Source organism: Pelodiscus sinensis, chromosome 9 (genome assembly GCF_052426305.1).
Source record: "Pelodiscus sinensis isolate ZL-2025 chromosome 9, ASM5242630v1, whole genome shotgun sequence".
Taxonomy (NCBI): Eukaryota; Metazoa; Chordata; order Testudines; family Trionychidae; genus Pelodiscus; species Pelodiscus sinensis.
The window spans coordinates 21945682-21962970 of NC_143060.1; the positions used below are offsets into that span (position 1 = coordinate 21945682).

At 40.0% G+C, this 17289-nt stretch overlaps 1 protein-coding gene across 1 annotated transcript; it reads right to left on the reverse strand.

The window, feature by feature from the left end:
* Nucleotides 1–1302: 1302 nt before the first annotated feature.
* On the reverse strand, nucleotides 1303–15626 carry RPE65 (retinoid isomerohydrolase RPE65). Its single transcript, XM_006123356.5, has 14 exons — nucleotides 15141–15626; nucleotides 13028–13110; nucleotides 11447–11597; nucleotides 9729–9836; nucleotides 9478–9619; nucleotides 8100–8247; nucleotides 7387–7468; nucleotides 6230–6362; nucleotides 5974–6113; nucleotides 5629–5758; nucleotides 3619–3733; nucleotides 3428–3522; nucleotides 3215–3326; nucleotides 1303–1644 (listed from the first exon to the last, which is right to left on the reverse strand). Exons 1-14 carry the CDS (start codon nucleotides 15149–15151, stop codon nucleotides 1493–1495), a joined length of 1602 nt encoding a protein of 533 aa, XP_006123418.1. The 5' UTR covers nucleotides 15152–15626; the 3' UTR covers nucleotides 1303–1492.
* Nucleotides 15627–17289: the final 1663 nt, after the last annotated feature.

Here is a 17289-nt window from a genome sequence, read left to right on the forward strand (position 1 = left end):
ACCTATCCCACAAATAAATTGAAAAATTCAATTTTCGGCTGAATCAACCTGGGATCGTTCTCCAACAGAAATAAGTACTGTATGTTGGAGTAGAAGACAGCAAGGACAAAACTTTTCATCTTTTGCATGTGCTAAGAAAGCAGAAGCTAAATACATCTCACATAAAAGTTTTGATAGTGATAAGAAATTACAGTAACTTAAGTTCTTGGATAACAAAGCTTCAGACAATATTACTCAGTTCAGGGTCTAAGATAATATTGCAGCTTTAATATTACAAGATAATTTTTTGTTTAAATTTTAACATAATGAAGAGTAGTCTAGTTATTTAATATGACTGGCTTGTCAGCTCTGGGACAGAATTCCCTGAATTCAATGCCAAATAATCCTGTTTATCCAGAAGCTGGCTGCTAGAAGTTCACTTACGAACTGTAACAGCTTTATTTTTCAAATAGCTTTCTGGATATTTGCATAAACTTCAGACACAGAGCTATATTAATTATATTAATTTGGAAACTGCTTTGTGGGAGCAGGTCTTTTGAGAGTCATAAGGGTACTATCAGATGGAAAGCAAGTGGCCAATATTTAAATTCAAGCTTCCTTTACATTGTTTGGATTTTCATCTTGATTCACTTATGCAAACCTCATACTACCTGAGGCATTGGGCAGGTTTTGCTCTCAAAATTAAGAGAACAGGAGAGAGAAGTGGGGAGGTTTCTTTCATACTGAGTACTTCTGGCTGATACAGTGCTTGCTCCTTCACTGAAGGGTGCTGGTGTGATGTGAACGGTTACTCTGTTGGCTACATCTTGCAAGATTTCTTTGGAGAGTGTTATCAATGGAGAAAATGCTAATTATGTCAAGCCTTGAACTTGCTGCCTCAAATGAATCCTGGTTCTCAAAAACAGCCACAGGAAGAACAGCAGTCAAACTGGATGGATTTATGATGGCCCCTCTGAAAACCATTGGATTTTAGAAGGTGAATACATTGAACTGGAATTTAGTCAAATCAATACATTTTTATAGCAGAGAAAATAGCCTCCTCATAAAGCAGTCATTAGAAGACACTCTTGAGCATATTTCACTGATGTTTTTTGAATCTACAATATTTCATGTAATACTGGTTCAAGTATATCACTCACTGCCCCAAAGTTTAATTCTGTAAAGAACCATTCTTTTTAAGTTTTAAAATGCCCAATGCTGCTCATTTTAAAGTCTGATCAACCATTGCGAGTCTGAAAAGTCAGATGAGTCAACACTTAAGTTACTAAGAAATGTGAGAAATGAGATGGACTAGGTTGTATCTTTTATTTAGACCGATTTTTGTCCACAAACAAAAGCACAAACATTCAGGAAAAATGAAATTCTCAGTCTTAATGAGTTTTACAAATCATTGACAACAAAGGAACATTAGAATATATGAGTTTTTGCAGTTAGAAATATACCTTTTCAAAGCCAAAAAAGCAATTTATGATAAGTGTACTGAAAAGAATGGTCACGATCTTTTGAACATTCCATGGAAGGTAACAGGAATATTAATCTCCACTTCAGCCCTGGCAACTTCACTCATATCCTTTGCATTCAGTATAAGTAGGTAGGCAGGCTTCTGCCCTGTGCCAGGGTTAACAATCACACTCAACACGACTCCTGACAAGCAGAAATAAACATGATTTATATAAACAAAGAGCACATAGCACTCAAGTTACTTCACTAGACTCTGACTTGGACACTCACTAACCTACAAGTGGCAAAAACTATCAAGTTACTTTCAGAATGCTGGCAAAGCAGAGCTATTACTAAGAGCATAGAGGCTGTAAAACTTATTAAAAGGAAAAAGGCTTTTCCTCTTGAGAAATCATTCTGGATTTTTACTCACTTTCCCAGTAAACCAGCTCTTTTCTGGTTCATTATAGCATGGCAGCTCTAGTCTAGCTGTATCAAATATTTTAAAGGTAGGGCTTTATTCTAAAAAGTGATCCCAAAATGATATTTCAAGATTCTCCATTGTCCCACAGATCACATTAGAAGTAGAGGAAATGATTCGCATGATAATTTCTACTTTTCTGATCATATCTTATAGGATTTTCATTTGCTGGTTGGACAGATGGACAGAACTCCATTACCTCTGCAGATTTTTTTTACCCAGCTAGTAGTAGGGTAGAGTGTCAGAGAAGGCCCTGCTCCCTTCTGCCTATTACTCCATTGAGTCTAACTAGCCCTCTTCACCCATTTTCATTCTGCCTCCATGCAAGTGGGAGCAACTGCTGTTAGTGTCCTTAAACACAGGCAGTGATACATTAAGACTGCATGCTGGCAGAGTGCCACAGCAGTACTGAAAAATGAGAAACAAGCACCTAAGTGTAAATTAAAAAAAATACTGATGCATGAAAAATGAATTCACTAGGTACTAAAAACAACCAGTGACTGAGGGCTGAGACAGATGCCGCAACATAAAAAAAAAGGTAATCACAACTCTTGGGACAAAGACCATAAAAATGTAAGTCCTGAACTAGAGCTGATGTTCATCCAATTCAGGAAAGCATGTGAGCGTGTGCTTACATACTACTGAAATGAATAGTAGTTAAGCATATGCGTGCTTTTGTGAATTGAGCACCTAGTGGATGAAATTTTAATTCCATTTAAATCATTGGAGGTTTTGCTGTTGACTTTAGTCGGGTCAGGATTTCACCCAGTGTTTTTTAGGTTAGCTCTTTACCTCACAGTCTGTATTGTGTCTTGCATTATGCTTTGTGTAAGCTGGTGCTTTGCATCCTACACCGACACAACCACTTCATGCACTTCTCTCCCTCAAATCCCTCTGCCATTAAAACTAACATGACATTTGTTTTTACATTTATACTTTCATTCAGCTCTGCTGTTTGAATAACTTCAAATGTAATTCTTGATAGAAATGTTCAAGAGCAGGAACACATTCATAATACCCTGGAACTCTTGCTTCCCCAGTCTTGGCCACAGTTACATTTTCAGAAAATCTGCCCAATTGTTTAGACAGTTCTGCTTCACAGTAATGAGAACTGTGCTCCAAGTGCCTCAGTATTGTTATGGCACTTTGCCAAATTAAAGAGGCACCAGGTAGCAATCTACTGACTGTTAACCTAAAGGACTTGGCGTTCAAAATAGTGCTGGGTCACTAGATCAGTGGACACAAACTTATAAAAGAATCTAATTAAGTTAAAGTAAAAGTCATGTAAGATACCATCATCCTCTTCCAGGGCATCTGGATGTGAAACAAAGATAGGTTCTGATGGGTATGAGTCTGGTTCCTGCCACACCCAAGTCTCTTTTGTTTTAACATTCATCTTACAAAGCTGAAGAACAAAGAAAAAAGTTCTCAGTATGGCATATTGTTAATTTTGCCTAGTAACATGCCTTACGTCAAACATTTGCTCATTAGAATATCAATAGTTACCCTGTCTGGAACAAAGTGATTCAATCCAAGGCCATATGCATATGTATAGGGTTTCCCAGCATATTTCTTATAATTGATTTGTGGAAACTCAAACGCTAGAAAATGAAAATACATTTGCTAAGATTAGTGGGTTTCAGATTGAGTAAGCTGCTATTGTTGCCTCTGTCTGAGGTTCAGAATTAACATCTTACCTTGGCGAGCCCCAGAAAAAAGAATCTCTGGTTCCAGCCAGATCGTTTCATCACTGTGCAGAGTTGCAGTTGCTGTTGTGTAGGGCAAGGTGACCAAATTCTTACCAGTGTCAGCCTTCAACAAAGAGAAGCAACAGCTTTTGAGAAACAAAGGAACAAGTGAAATTCCAAGCTTTGTTTATTTTCTTTGTACCTTGCAAGTTAGAGATATACAGCAGAATCATGCTAAGCAGCAAAATTTATAATTAACCAACAAAATGATTGTCTTCCTGTTTCTCAGTAAACACTTAACAGCAAGGTGCTTTGATGAAAACTCATCTCTAGAAGACTTTGTTTTACAAAACATACAGCTCTATGTTTCCTAACATACTGTGAAATCTCAGGACATAATAGCAACTATAGCTTAGTTTCAAAAACAAATAAGCATAGTACACTCTACAATGTAGTAGTATCCTTGGACTTGTCAATTGGAATTTATCAGCTCATTTTCACAACTTGCAAATTCACAGTGGCTATGTCTAGACTGCAAGCCTCTTTCGAAAGAGGCTTTTTCGAAGATACTTTCGAAAAAGCCTCTTTAGAAAAAGAACGTCTAGACTACAACCAATACTTTCGAAAAAGCAAGCCGCTTTTTCGATAGAGCCCACCCAGGAAGTCTGGATGCTCTCTTTCGAAAAAGCACAGTTTGCATTACATAAAGAGTACTTCAAAAGAGCATTACATAGAGACCATTACAAAAAGACGTTATTCCTCGTAAAACGAGGTTTTCCATGGTCGAAAACACTGCTGCGTTCTTTTGATTTACTTTCGAAAGAACGCGGCAGCAGTCTAGACGCAGGGGAAGTTTTTTTGAAAAAAGGCCACGTTTTTTCCCCCCCGAAAAAAACCTGTAGTCTAGACACACCCAGTGGGTTTCCCGTTATCTAATGTAAAATTTGTGAGACTATGCTTCACTATATCGGATCATGAGCAAAATCTAAAAAGAGAGAAACCTGGGGCCAGACTTTGTTACTTGAGTGTGAATCAGGAATCAATGGAGTTACACGGGTATGAGATCAGAATCAGGCCAATGCCTGATCTGTAGGGGATAGTTTTCTTAAGGCACAAAGAGAAGTTGGTACCCAATGCTCACTGAAAGACAATGGAACATAGGGGATTAATTCTTCTTGAGAACCTCTCCTAAAGTTACACTGAGATAATTAAATGCTGACGTGTGTATGCATGTTTTAATTAAATTATATGGGGTATATCTGATCTATAGTGTCACTGAAATTCACTGCTCTGAAGCCAATTTACTTGTCTGGAAGTGTCACCCTCATTTGTTCTTAACGCAGTCAGGATTGAGAGCAATGATTAGTTCAGAATCATCTAGAACAATAATGGTGAAATGTAAGGACCCCTGCCTTACAAAACCTATATGAGGTGGGGGCAGGGAGGCAAAGGAGGAGCAGATGCACAAAGGGCCTCAGCACTCAGCCAGGAAAATTAGTTCTGCAGCTGCTCTGAATATAGTGGCTTAAAAACAAACGTCCAACGGGCAAGCTGCTTGGTTTATAAATTCAGAGGCCACAAACCTTGTGTTGAGGCTGGTAATTTGTCAGAATCTCAACATCAGACTAGGAGCTAGGAAAGGATTTTATCCAGAAATGCACTCTGGCTGTATCTGCTCTCTGCAAATACTCTAGCTAACAAGACAAAATTATTCACCCAGTTCCAGTCAATATATACCTCCTGGAAGATATCCTGTCATGGAAGAACAGCACTTTCACTTAACACTTCTGTAAGATGTGGAAAACAACACATGGGAGCTTTCATTGGGACTGACACCGGTAGAAAGTTAGGGGTAGTTTTCTATTTCCATGATTCAGAAATTTAGATTTTTAAGGGGGTCTTCTTTAAAAAATGTTTTTGATTGAGAGCAGATGTGCAGGACCCATGCAGGCTGTAGCATTTCAAGGAATTAAATGTAGTTCAAATTTCCAGATGTACATAGCCTAATCAAACTGTTACCTTATCAATGTTTAAGGGAAGAACATATCTGCGAGCTTCAGGCTGAGGAGCTTTTTCTGCATGTTTCTTCACTTCTTCCCAGTTGGACCGCAAATTGGCTAAGTACAGATAATTGTAAACAAACTCAAACCTGTACAAAGTCAGAATCAGAAATAATCGAAGACAGTGACACAAATCTCAGTAATATCAGTCATAGTCAGACCCAGAATCATAGCAAGTTGATATGGGAAAGGCCCAGTAGGTTACCCATTCCATCCCCTAGTCAGCGCATGACTTCTCTCAGCACATCTCTAGATTATATTCAGAAATAGCACTCTGAGCACCCACTTCAGTGCTCTTACCTACCCCTTCCAGGTGCAGAGATCCACAATAAGAAATCCATTGTCTTCGTAAGTGTTAATGTGATGGAAGAGGTTAAAGGCTGAGGTCCTGTATTTGATATTGAGGTACTTTCCTTTTTTTTTATCTGCTACATGAAGCCAGACCTGGAAAACAAGGAAGCATGTTACTTTTCACAGGAGAAATAGTGAAGGTATATTTACCATGACAAACCTTACATTTAGAAGGCCATTATGTAACAGTGTAATGCAATTTCACTTACCCCCATGGTTTCATTAGACTCAAAGCAATCCATATAGTTGGCACCCCACAGACTCCAAGAAGAAAGGAATTTGAGCAGGTTAATTTTCACTGGTGTTTCCACAAACACTATATAGTTTGGAGTCAGCCCAAAGCTGTTCAGAAATAGAGTTGGAACCTGTAAGTTTGCCTGTGGTGATGTCTGACAACAGTATTGCTTTATACACAGAATGGTAGCTTGACAAATAATGGCTGCTGCATTTAAAAGTCTGATTAATGTTACTGAAACATAATCCTCCTGATTTCTGCAAATCCTTAATGTTAGCTGTCATTTACTGCATGCTTAGTTGTTCTGCTTCCCATGTATACAACAGCAAGAGCATTTGAATGAGCAGGGTTCAAAAAAGAATTAGATACATTTATGGAGGTTAGGTCCATCAATACTTAGCCAGAATGGGTAGGAATGGTGTCCTTTATCAGAGGCTGGAAATGGATGACAGGAGAGGGATCACTTGATTACCTGTTCTGTTCACTCAGGGTATGTGTAGACTACAAGCCACTTTTGAAAGACAGCGTCTAGACTACAACCAGTACTTTCGAAAAAGCGAGCCGCTTTTTCGAAAAACACCACCCAGGCAGTCTGGATGCTCTCTTTCGAAAAAGCATGGTTTGCGTTCAATAATGCCTTTTTTTCAAAAGAGCACTTTCAAAAAAAGGTGTTATTCCTCATAAAATGAAGTTTTCTGCAATTGAAAAAACTGCATTCTTTCAATTTACTTTCGAAAGAATGCGGCAGCAGTCTAGACACAGGAAGTTTTTTTTAAAAAAGGCCATTTTTTTTCCGAAAAAACCCTGTAGTCTAGACACTCCCTCCCTGTGGGGCATTTGGCATTGGCCACTATTGGAAGACAGGATACTGGGCTAGATGGACCTTTGGTCTGACCCAGTCTGGCCATTCTTATGAATAAATCATGTTAAAAAAGCAAATGTTGTGCAAACTATATCTATCTACATTACATGTGTTATTTGCAGAGGGTTCTCTGCTAGAAAGAGCTATTTTCAAATGTGGCTCAAAGCTATGAAATACAGGTTTCATGGCAAGAACATCTCACTTCTCTGCATACAGAACTGCGTTTATATATTTCACTGTGCTGTTTACAGTAATAGCTTGCAACTTACCTGTGCACATAGGAGGGTTTAAATCTATCACTGCAAGGAAATTGCACAACCACCTCGGACTTATTCATTGGATCTTTCTTGTCTGAAATAAAAATAGTATTTAAATTATGGAAGCAGCCCCAGGAATGGCTCAATGAGACCACGCTACAAAATGTTACTAAGAAGGTTTTTGGCCTTTAGCACAAGAAGTATTATTCTCTGAAAATATCATGTGATGTCGTTTTAAAGAACATTTGTAAAAAGTTTATTATAAAAAAACTTTAGATAAGGATCAGAAAAGAAAAAAAGTCATCTGAAAAGTGATGCAAAGTACAAAAGTTTTTCTGTAAAAGCGCGTCTAGATTGGCAAGTGCCTTTGCGCAAAAGATTTGCTTTTGCGTAAAAGCATCCATGGCCAGTCTAGATGCGATTTTGCGCAAGAAAGCCCCGATCGCCATTTTAGCCATCAGGGCTTTTTTGCGCAAAACAATGCTTCTCTGTCTACACTGGCCCTCTTGAGCAAGTATTCTTGCGCAAGAGTGCTTTTTCCCGAGCGGGAGTGGGAAAGTATTTGTGCAAGAACTGATTTTGTACATTACAAAGTCAGTGTTCTTGTGCAAATTCAAGCAGCCAGTGTAGACAGCTGGCAAGTTTTTTCACAAAAGCAGCCACTTTTGCGCAAAATCTTGCCAGTCTAGACACACCCATTGCGTTTAAGAAATAGGTAAACTAACCTGCTTGCAGTGGTGGGATCCGTACAATATTGTAGGCAATTGCAAAATTTTTCCCAAAGCAGTTGCCGATGTTATAAACGGTGCCATCATTTTCAATGTGGGGGTGAGCAGTTACACCGTTGATTGAAACATATTTACAAAGGTCCACCTGAAATGAGAGAGAAGTGACAGGGAGAATCATAAGCTTTATCTGGAAAAGCGGTTTACTTATCATTATGAATTGAATGAAATATTTGTCTTAGAAATGTGCTATTGTTTTAGGTAAGGGAAGTTATCATTTCGTAGTTCTACTGGTAAATGATCTGCAAATTAGCAAATATTTAGAGAAATAGTAGCAACAGCATACACACAACTCCCATTTAAGTCAAGTGGAGTTCTGTATAGAGAATCGTGGGTCGAAAGGGAAGAGTTTAAAAATAAACTACTGAAATCTCATGGACAAGCAAGCTATTGAAGATGGCATTCATGCTAGACAGTTCTGCATCCCTCCACTTGGGGAGTCAGAATCCTCCCTGAAACCTCTATCTCTGATTAAAAACACACACACACACACACACGCTAGATTAAATTCTTCAACCTTGAAGTAGGAATGTGATTTGTACCCTGCTATAACCCCCTTCTGAGTTACTTAAAGGTCCCCTAAACTTGGAGTGGGAGAGTGTGCCAGAAGAGAATGTAGATGGAGATGTGCCGATACTTCCAGGCTCATTGGTATAAAGGGATATAAGAGTATCTGATCCTAATGTCTAAGGTTAGAGCATCTCCCTTCACCTTAACTCTAGTGCTACTTTTCAGGGAGTCTGCAAAGCCTGCATCAGCACATGCACTGATTTGCAATAGGCTGCACAGAAATAGTGTCCTTTCGACAGCCATTAAAAAACCCCAAAAAACAGAATCCTGGCAAAACAGACAGCAAGCCAAAAAACACAATGGCTCCATCAGGTGATGCCAGTGACTAACCGCACAATTGTGTTTCCTGTGAACAACATTTTGCCCTGTCAGCAGACCGCTTGGACACTGTTAATACATGATTGCATTGCAGTCACTGGCTCCTACTAAGAAATGCTCACTAGCCTGTACCTTTATTGTATTGCTGTGCTATTCAAACGAGATCCTACAGGAAGGATGGCCTTGGGATAAAGGCACTGAACTGGGACAACTGCCACAGATTTCCTGTGTGAACAAATCACCAAAGGGAGGATGCCGCCCAATACCCAGTGAATTTCATTGGATTTTGAGGACTCAAGTCTGAGCAGCCTTTGAAAAAATCCTAGCTTTAGTTTCTGTGTGCCTCAGTTTACCATCTCCAAAAAGATAATAGAAGTACTTTTTTTTGCTCTATGAACAATGTTGACACAAACACACACAAAATACCTACTTGTTTGATTGTCTCCAAGGTCTCTGGGTTAATCTTGGTGATAAAGTTGGTCTCAGTGCAGGCATAGTAATCTTCACCCACTGGGTACACATTAACCAGGGCATTATCAGTGACCTCCACACCTCTGAAGTATGAAAAAAACCTGGGCAAATGAAATCAACAAATGATAAATTATATTCTAGTAGTGGAGCTTTCATACCATTTCACTGCAAACATGTCACTCTCCTACAACATGTAGCTTTCTCATTCACCTGGAAAATATGTTCTTGCATGGATCAGGGTAAGCATAGGTGCCAAATTCAGTTATCACGATTCTTTTCTCAGTCATTGCTCTTACATAAGCATCAGTCCGAATGAATCTTGAGAAGACCAAGAAATAGAAAAGATATAATGTACATGATGACAAAAGTGGCTAGTCTTATATAATAAAACAATTAAGCTCTCAAATATTTAAATGAAACTTGATATGAAGTTTAAAGAGATGAGTTTCATAAACGTATTTCTGCTATCAAGAGGTTCATGTCACAAACCAGAAATATATATATAAACAACTCAAAAACCTGCTTCTCTCTCTCTTTCTCCCTCCAAGGCTATGTCTACTACACTGGAGACTTTTTCCAGGGTACTAGAGATATCCCGGAAAAACTCTGCCACGTCCAGGGAATTCATCTGCTTTTCTGAAATTTTGTTCGGAAGAGCAGATGCGCTTTTTCAGCATCCCTGTAAACCTAGTTTTATGAGGAAGAAGAGATGTTTTGAAAAAGGGGTTTTTTTCCTCGACATTTGGCCCAGTGTAGATGGGCCAAATGTTGGAAAAGCCTCTTCCAGAAAAAGCTATGCAAATTGTGAACCACAATTTGCTTAGCTTTTTTCACTTCTTTTTCGGAAGAACAGTGCAGTGTAGACATAGCTTAAGTGTTTAGACGTGGGAACACCTGGGAAGCTAATGTGCAGCCAAAGCTAGAACCCCCTTGAATTTTGACTTCAGTGGGGCATTTATCTGCCTGCAGTATTATCTCAGACTTTTCTTTCTGTTTTTCCAGAATGGCATCTCTTATATCTTCCTTGTAAGCTCAGATGTCCTATTCAGAACTGGACATATGTTTTCCCACTTGGAAAATCTCAACTTTTCATAAAAAAACCCTGAAAAACACCCGAATTGACCTTTTAAATGACAACCAAATATTTTAAGTGCTTTTTTTGGGGGGGGGGGGGGAGCAGATTTTGCCTGACTAACCCCCTTCTCCCCCCAAAGTTTATTTTTTGGTTTTCTCTCACATACACAAACTTCAAGGAAAACAGACACATGAAACCTTTTTTATTTTAATTGGCTACAGAACGTTTTTTTACCAACCCAAGTCATCTTGTATCCTGGATTAATCAATTTAGATGCCAATCAAGTCTCTGGACCTTCAATATCAAACACATACTGATCCTGTCACACTGAAGCAGGCACTAATATACACTGTTGAATATAAAGTAGCAGTAAATGTTGTGTCCAAACAAGGAATCCCTGGTTAAAAACAAGAACAGTATTCTATAATAATGATCCAAAACTTTTCATTAAGAAGAAGCTTAACGGTAGGGTTTTGGTCATTACTGTAGGACACTGAAACATTTTTCATAAAGGACTTTATTTAACTAAAGAATGGCAGAGTTGTCTAGTGAGTAAAACCTCCAATGGAGAATTTTGAGTCCTAGCACTGTCACTGATTCATTGTGAAACTTTAAGAAAGTTGCTTAATCTTCTTCTGTACTCATTCTGTCATCTGTAAAATGACACAGTTGCATAATGCAAATATTCTGTAATCTTTACATGGAAAGTGTTATGCTGGTGCTAATCATAAATCTGTTATCATTATTGCAAATTATAATAATCCCAGCATTACACATTTTATCATCAGGTAAATATGGCTCTATCATTTTTCTATTTTATCTCCTTATATTTGCTTTGATGTTTTGCACTTACCTCCGATGGTACGTGACATGACCCTCCTTAAAGTCAAATTTATGAAGGAGTGCTTGGCCATCAAACAAATGATAAAATGGTTCAGAACCAACTTCAAATAAGCCAGGCCCACATCTAAGAAGACTGCCTCTAAGCCATATGGGAATCCTGCCTATAGGAAAGATAATCAAGAGGGAATTTTGTGAGTGCTAATAACAGACTTTTCTTAAGGATCAGTGAAAGGAATAAGTATTCCAAATGCACCAATCCTCTTTCAGTCTATGTTCTCCCTGGCTACGTCTAGACTGGCCCCTAATTCCGGAAAAGTCATGCAAAGCAGGTAAGTCAGAATAGGGAAATAAACGTCTAGACTGGCGCGATCCTTTCAAGTAGGAATAAGAGATCCTCCGGAAAAGGGCTTTATTCCGGAGGATTGCGCCAATCTAGACGCTTTTTTCCGGCTTTTCCCCAAGCCGGAAAAAAAGCGGCGGACATGTTTATTTAAATCCCGCGTGGGATATTTAAATCCCCCGCGGATTTCCCTATTCTGACTTACCTGCTTTGCATGACTTTTCCGGAATTAGCAGCCAGTCTAGACGTAGCCCCTGTGTTTCTTATACTCTTCACAAACTGGATTTTCACAAGCTCTGAGCTCAGTTTTATTTCTTGTTTTACAGACTTAGTATCTTGAATAAATTCAAGTATGGAACTAAAAAAATCAGCGAATTGTTGTTATGCAAAGGAGCAGGTTTTTTAATCTAGAAGTTTTTTAACCGCTATTGAATTCCAATTGCTTTTCACCTCCTCTTCAAGATTTAAACATGAATTTGTAGAATAGTGAGCTTTGGATTTGAATTCTCAATTAGAACTATAATGGTCTTTCATTATAGGATCCCAAGTCACCATACAAACTTAACTGGTCTGATGCACAACTTTATATGGGGATTGCTTCATCCAGCACTGAAATACAGCTTCCCCTGAGATGAAACACAGCAACTACCTAAGATTGTACCACACAATGGTTCTGGACAAAAGACGAAGAAAAATACTGCACACATGTCAAGATGCCAGAGGAATTTGCAGGCAGAATGCCAGTTTTAGGAGGAAAACTGCCCTTAGAGTTAGAGTTTGACCTCAGCAGAATTACAATCCCTGTTCTTACAAAAATGCCATGGGATCTTTAAGAACCACAAGAGGTCTGGTTTTATGTCTCCAAAAGATGGTACCTCCAGCTGTATAGTGTTTCCTAATTGCACCATGTATTATTTCAGTATTCATCCAGAGTAAGAAGAGTGAGATGTATAGAATTGTTGGTACCATTTCTTCAGCAATTAGATATTCCTACAGGTCTGTCCTGGTAACTGTTCAACCTGATGAAGAGATCTGGTGGGATCACAACACAGGTTATAAAAAGGAACTTGGTTATCCTGCTGTATCACTTTCCATTACCCTGAAATGTGGAAGCCTATGTACTTCCTGTCCTTGTGACAAGTTTAACCCATTTATCTCACAGGGCAGCACCCTGGGATCAGGCAAGCAGCATACAGTGACCTGGGGGAGACTGTTGACAGTGTGAAAGGAAAGCAATAGAAATGCACAAACCTGTGACATGAGCAGTCACTGGTGAAGACAATTCCTCCACAGTCTCAAAAAGCTTCTTGTATCCACCCGCTGGGTGTTCTATTCTGAAAGATTTTAAGAGAGCATAGATACGCCAGAGTTACAGGGCTTTGTTTCTAGATGGTGTGAGTCAGAAATTCTTGACAAAGTGGCACAATCAGCTTGGGGAGAAGCAATGGCCCTCAGAAGAATAAAGGTTTAAATGGAAGTGAGGGGAAGCCTGATGAGCTGTATTAGCTGATTAAAAATAATACAGACATTGAAGAATGAACTTGAGAGTCCTCATGTTCTTTCACTCTTGGGCATCAGATCTGAACTAACGTTTGTGACTGCCTCAGCCTCCCTGGTGGTTGCCCTGCAACAGCAAAAGCCCTAATACTAAGGTTGTGATAGTGTATGTTTACACAGTTATGCACAAGCCCCCGTCCTGTACTGCTGTCTCTGTATCAGAGGCAGCAGTGCGGGGGCGGTGGGGAGCTGGCAGGAGCCATTGCTCCCGAAGAACCAGCTTTTAAGCAAGCTTGCTATGAGCACTGGCTCCTGATGAGCCACCTGCCCCTCCCTCACATGTTGCCACCTCTGATATACCGGCAGCAGTGCAGGGAGGGGAAAGGGAACAGATGGGAGCCAATGTGCGTAGAGACACAACTTTTAAGCTGGCTTCTCATGTGCACCAGCTCCCATGGAGCTGCCACCCTCCAGGTATAACTGCTGAAAATTTCAGTGGTTACATGTTTACAAAAATGCCAAACCAAACTAAAAAAAAAAGCCAAACAAACCCAAAATGCTTTTTAACATCCCTACGTACTATTGCCAATGGGTGGAGAAACTCTAAGAACTGGGAAGTGGGCTGTGATTTTAGAGTCAAGAGTCACAAGTTCCATTTCCCAGGCCTCAGGTTAACAGTTGTTGCCAACTTGTGTGTGTGATGAAGTATATGCTTGAGTCTCCTCTGAGTCTTGCCAAGTACAGACTACAATATCAAAGGAACATTAAATATATACTATACTATACTCCATACCGCCCTGCCCTCTCATCCAGAGGTACAGGTCATCCTCCTGACCCCTGAATCTGTACCCCCCTGACCAATTTGCACACCCATCCCAGTGGAATTAGACTATATTGCATCTCCAAACAGACTGAAATTCCTCTCCAACTCTGGTGCAACCAACAGCTACTATAATATTCCCCATTTATGCCTGACCCACAAAGGATGTAAGTCTTACAGCCAACAGCTACAGAGTGTGACTCTTGAGCACATGTTGTAGAGACTTATGCTTTCAGCCCTGGAGGTACCCCTCATTCCATGGTGTAGGCCCTGATGATGACAACTATCACATTGCTCCTTAGAGAGCAGAGTGCTGTGTTAGAAAGCTGCAATAAGATGCTATGTGCAATCATTTGGGTAGATAGCTTCAGATATCTAGTAAATCCAGCAGACCCAGCTGTAGCATAGAGGAGGAAGCAGAGAGCCAGACAATGCAACTCTCTCCCCACTAATACTCCCGGGAAGAGCTGCTATCAGGCTTCATATTCCCTCCCTACTTCAGTCATGTGAAGAAAATTTCCTGGGAGGAGCCATCTAGTAGGAGCAGACTAGAGATACGCAGCTGTAGCAGGCCCTTTCAGAAATTGGTAGCATCATCAGCACTCAATGGATTTCACCGTAAAATGTGCTGAGTGGCTGTTTGTGTCCTCTTTTCCATGGTCTCTTCTATTCTTCAGCCTCCCTCCATGCTCCACTTCCCTTAATACCTTCTCTCTTCCTTGGTCTGTCTGGTTAGCTAATTTGCTCCCAGCAAAACTCCACCAAGTACGTTTAAAACAAACAATCGTGGTATTAACTTGATATTTACATTACATTGCTCTCTCTGCTCATGTGCTTTATCTCCCTCGTCTCCCCTCCCCCCATCTGTGTCCTCTATTTAGAGAGTAAGCTCTTCAGGGCAGGGATGGTCTGCAACCCTGTACAGTGCCTAGCACAAAAGGAGCCCCATTCTTGGGCAGAGCCCCGAGGTGCTATTATAATACAATTACTATGTTAATAATAAGCACCAAGTCTTTAGTCCAGAGAAAAGCCTGTAGGGATACTCACTGGCTGGACATTTTCTCCCCGATCAAGGATTTGAGCTTTCCAGAGCCAACTGCAGAATGTGGAAGTCAGAGCTGTGTTCTGGGTATTTATAGGAGTGGTAAGTCTCATTGAAGGGACTAACAGCTTCACAAAAACAGCCCAACCAATCGGCTTGGTACCAGGGAACAGAAGTTGCTTTCACCACTGAATCCTCCTGACCCTCTATTTATTATTTGTATTGCGGTTCACACAACAAAGTCTTTGAATGTTTTCCAGAGACCTAATTCCTTCCCAAGCAGAAATGGATTACAGAGAAAGAAGAAGGGAAAAAGAGTGCATTTGAGTCACACAGCCTGTAACGTGCTCTGCCCTTCACCACCAACTCTACCCTGTGCATGACGCTGCTGGATCTGAGGAGTAACAGTTGTCAGGTGTCCCAGGGTAAACCTCAGGAAAAAAAGCATTCTCTCTTCCTTCCCACCCTAGGGAATCTTTCTGGTCCTGTGTATCAGGTACTAAACCAAGTATCGGGAGACCATGAATTCTCTTCTCAGCTTTGCCACTGTGCTGTGTGACGTTGGTCGAATCCCTTCATTTCTGTGCATCTGTGACCCTGCCTGTAAAAGGCAGATAATGTTATTTACTTTTCTTTATGAATCCATTTAATATCTATGAATAAAGAGTGCAATATCCACATTTAGATAATAATCTTATGTAGCTATTCCTAATGAGTTTGCACTTTGCTACTGATCCACTTCCCATTTCCATCACATTCTGATTTAGCACTGATCGTTTGCCACATCTACCTGTTACTAATTCCATCCCGAGCTCTCACCTTGTGCAATGGATGACTTGTCTTCCTGGCTCCAGTATACCACTCCACCCATACACTATCATCAGCTCCCTCCCTCCCACATGAGGTCTGTTTTCCTACGTCTGTGACTGGCCTTAAAAACTTGCTACACTGCAATACATAATATCTTAAAGAAATCATTTGACTTCAGCCCATGTTGTATTCCCTATAGTAAGAATAAGGTAGTTCAGGTACTGTGGGGCAGGGACAGTCTGTTCCTTTTACAGCACCAAGCACACTGTCAGTGTTTAACAAAAATCCATGGATCGTAATATTGAAATAACTGTATCTATGTATTAGACAATTTTTTCTAGCTTTTAAGGTGCCAAAGACTTGTAAGCTGCAAATGTTTAAGCCTGACTAATGTAGGCCCTTAATAGCATGCAGACATCCATGCCTCTGGGATTCTTGTATAAGCCCAGTCTAACATAGAAGGAGCTATTTATTGCAAACACCTCTTACCTCTCGGTTGAACCGGAGCTGAGATTCAGGAGGTTTCTGGTTCATTGAAAGTGCCAACTTAGTATTTTCAATTAAAAAAATGATAAGGCCTAATCCTCAGCTAGTGTAAATCAGCACATCTCCATTGACTTATATGTAGTGACATCAGTTTACATCAAGTGACAATCTGGCCCTAAGCATATCATTTTTAATGGGCATCATATGAACGATGACAAGATGTTTGCTAGGATTCTCATGATTTGTCATTGCTTAACATGAAGTCTGAATGTGGCACAGTGACCTCTGAGAGAACAAGGAGCGAAAAATCACACTAACAACCTCTCTGCCATGGTTCCTATTGCAGTATGAAAATAAGGTTGCAGCAGAGAGTTGGATTAATGAGAATATTTCTCCCTCTTGCAGGAAGCCAAATGCAGAAGGTGATACAGTTTTATTCTCACAATTACATCATCCTTACTAAAGCTAGTGTCCTAAATCAGAGATAAGCATCAAGCTGACAGTAGTGGTGCAAGGATAGGAATCTAACGTTAAGTTGGCTCCCTTTTGGTCCCACTGCTGCAGAGGGACCAGGTAAAGAGTTGAGTTCTTTCTTAGATGCTCAAATTTTGCAGTTCCTTGGATCGCGCTGCTGGATGAAGAGCAATGGAGCCTTGAGCTAAGTCTGAAGAGGGTCTTTAAAAGCATGAGACCCCAAACAATCACTTTTTCTTACTTGTGGTTGAGAGCAGCCCTGTAATTAAGATGACTTTAATTAAGGGTTAATTTTTATCTGCAGGAGCATTTTAACAACAAATATACTCCTGTTACAAAAAAGCGCAACGAGCAAGGTCAGTAAAAGGGATTCTGCCTTGCAAT

Excerpts from the sequence above, each read along its gene's own strand:
- RPE65 (XM_006123356.5), bottom strand. Across the intron at positions 9,837-11,446 it reads CATGTCACGTACCATCGGAG|ATTCATTCGGACTGATGCTT; the intron begins GTAAGTGCAAAA and ends GGTCTTCTCAAG. Across the intron at positions 6,114-6,229 it reads AGTCTAATGAAACCATGGGG|GTCTGGCTTCATGTAGCAGA; the intron begins GTAAGTGAAATT and ends CTTGTTTTCCAG.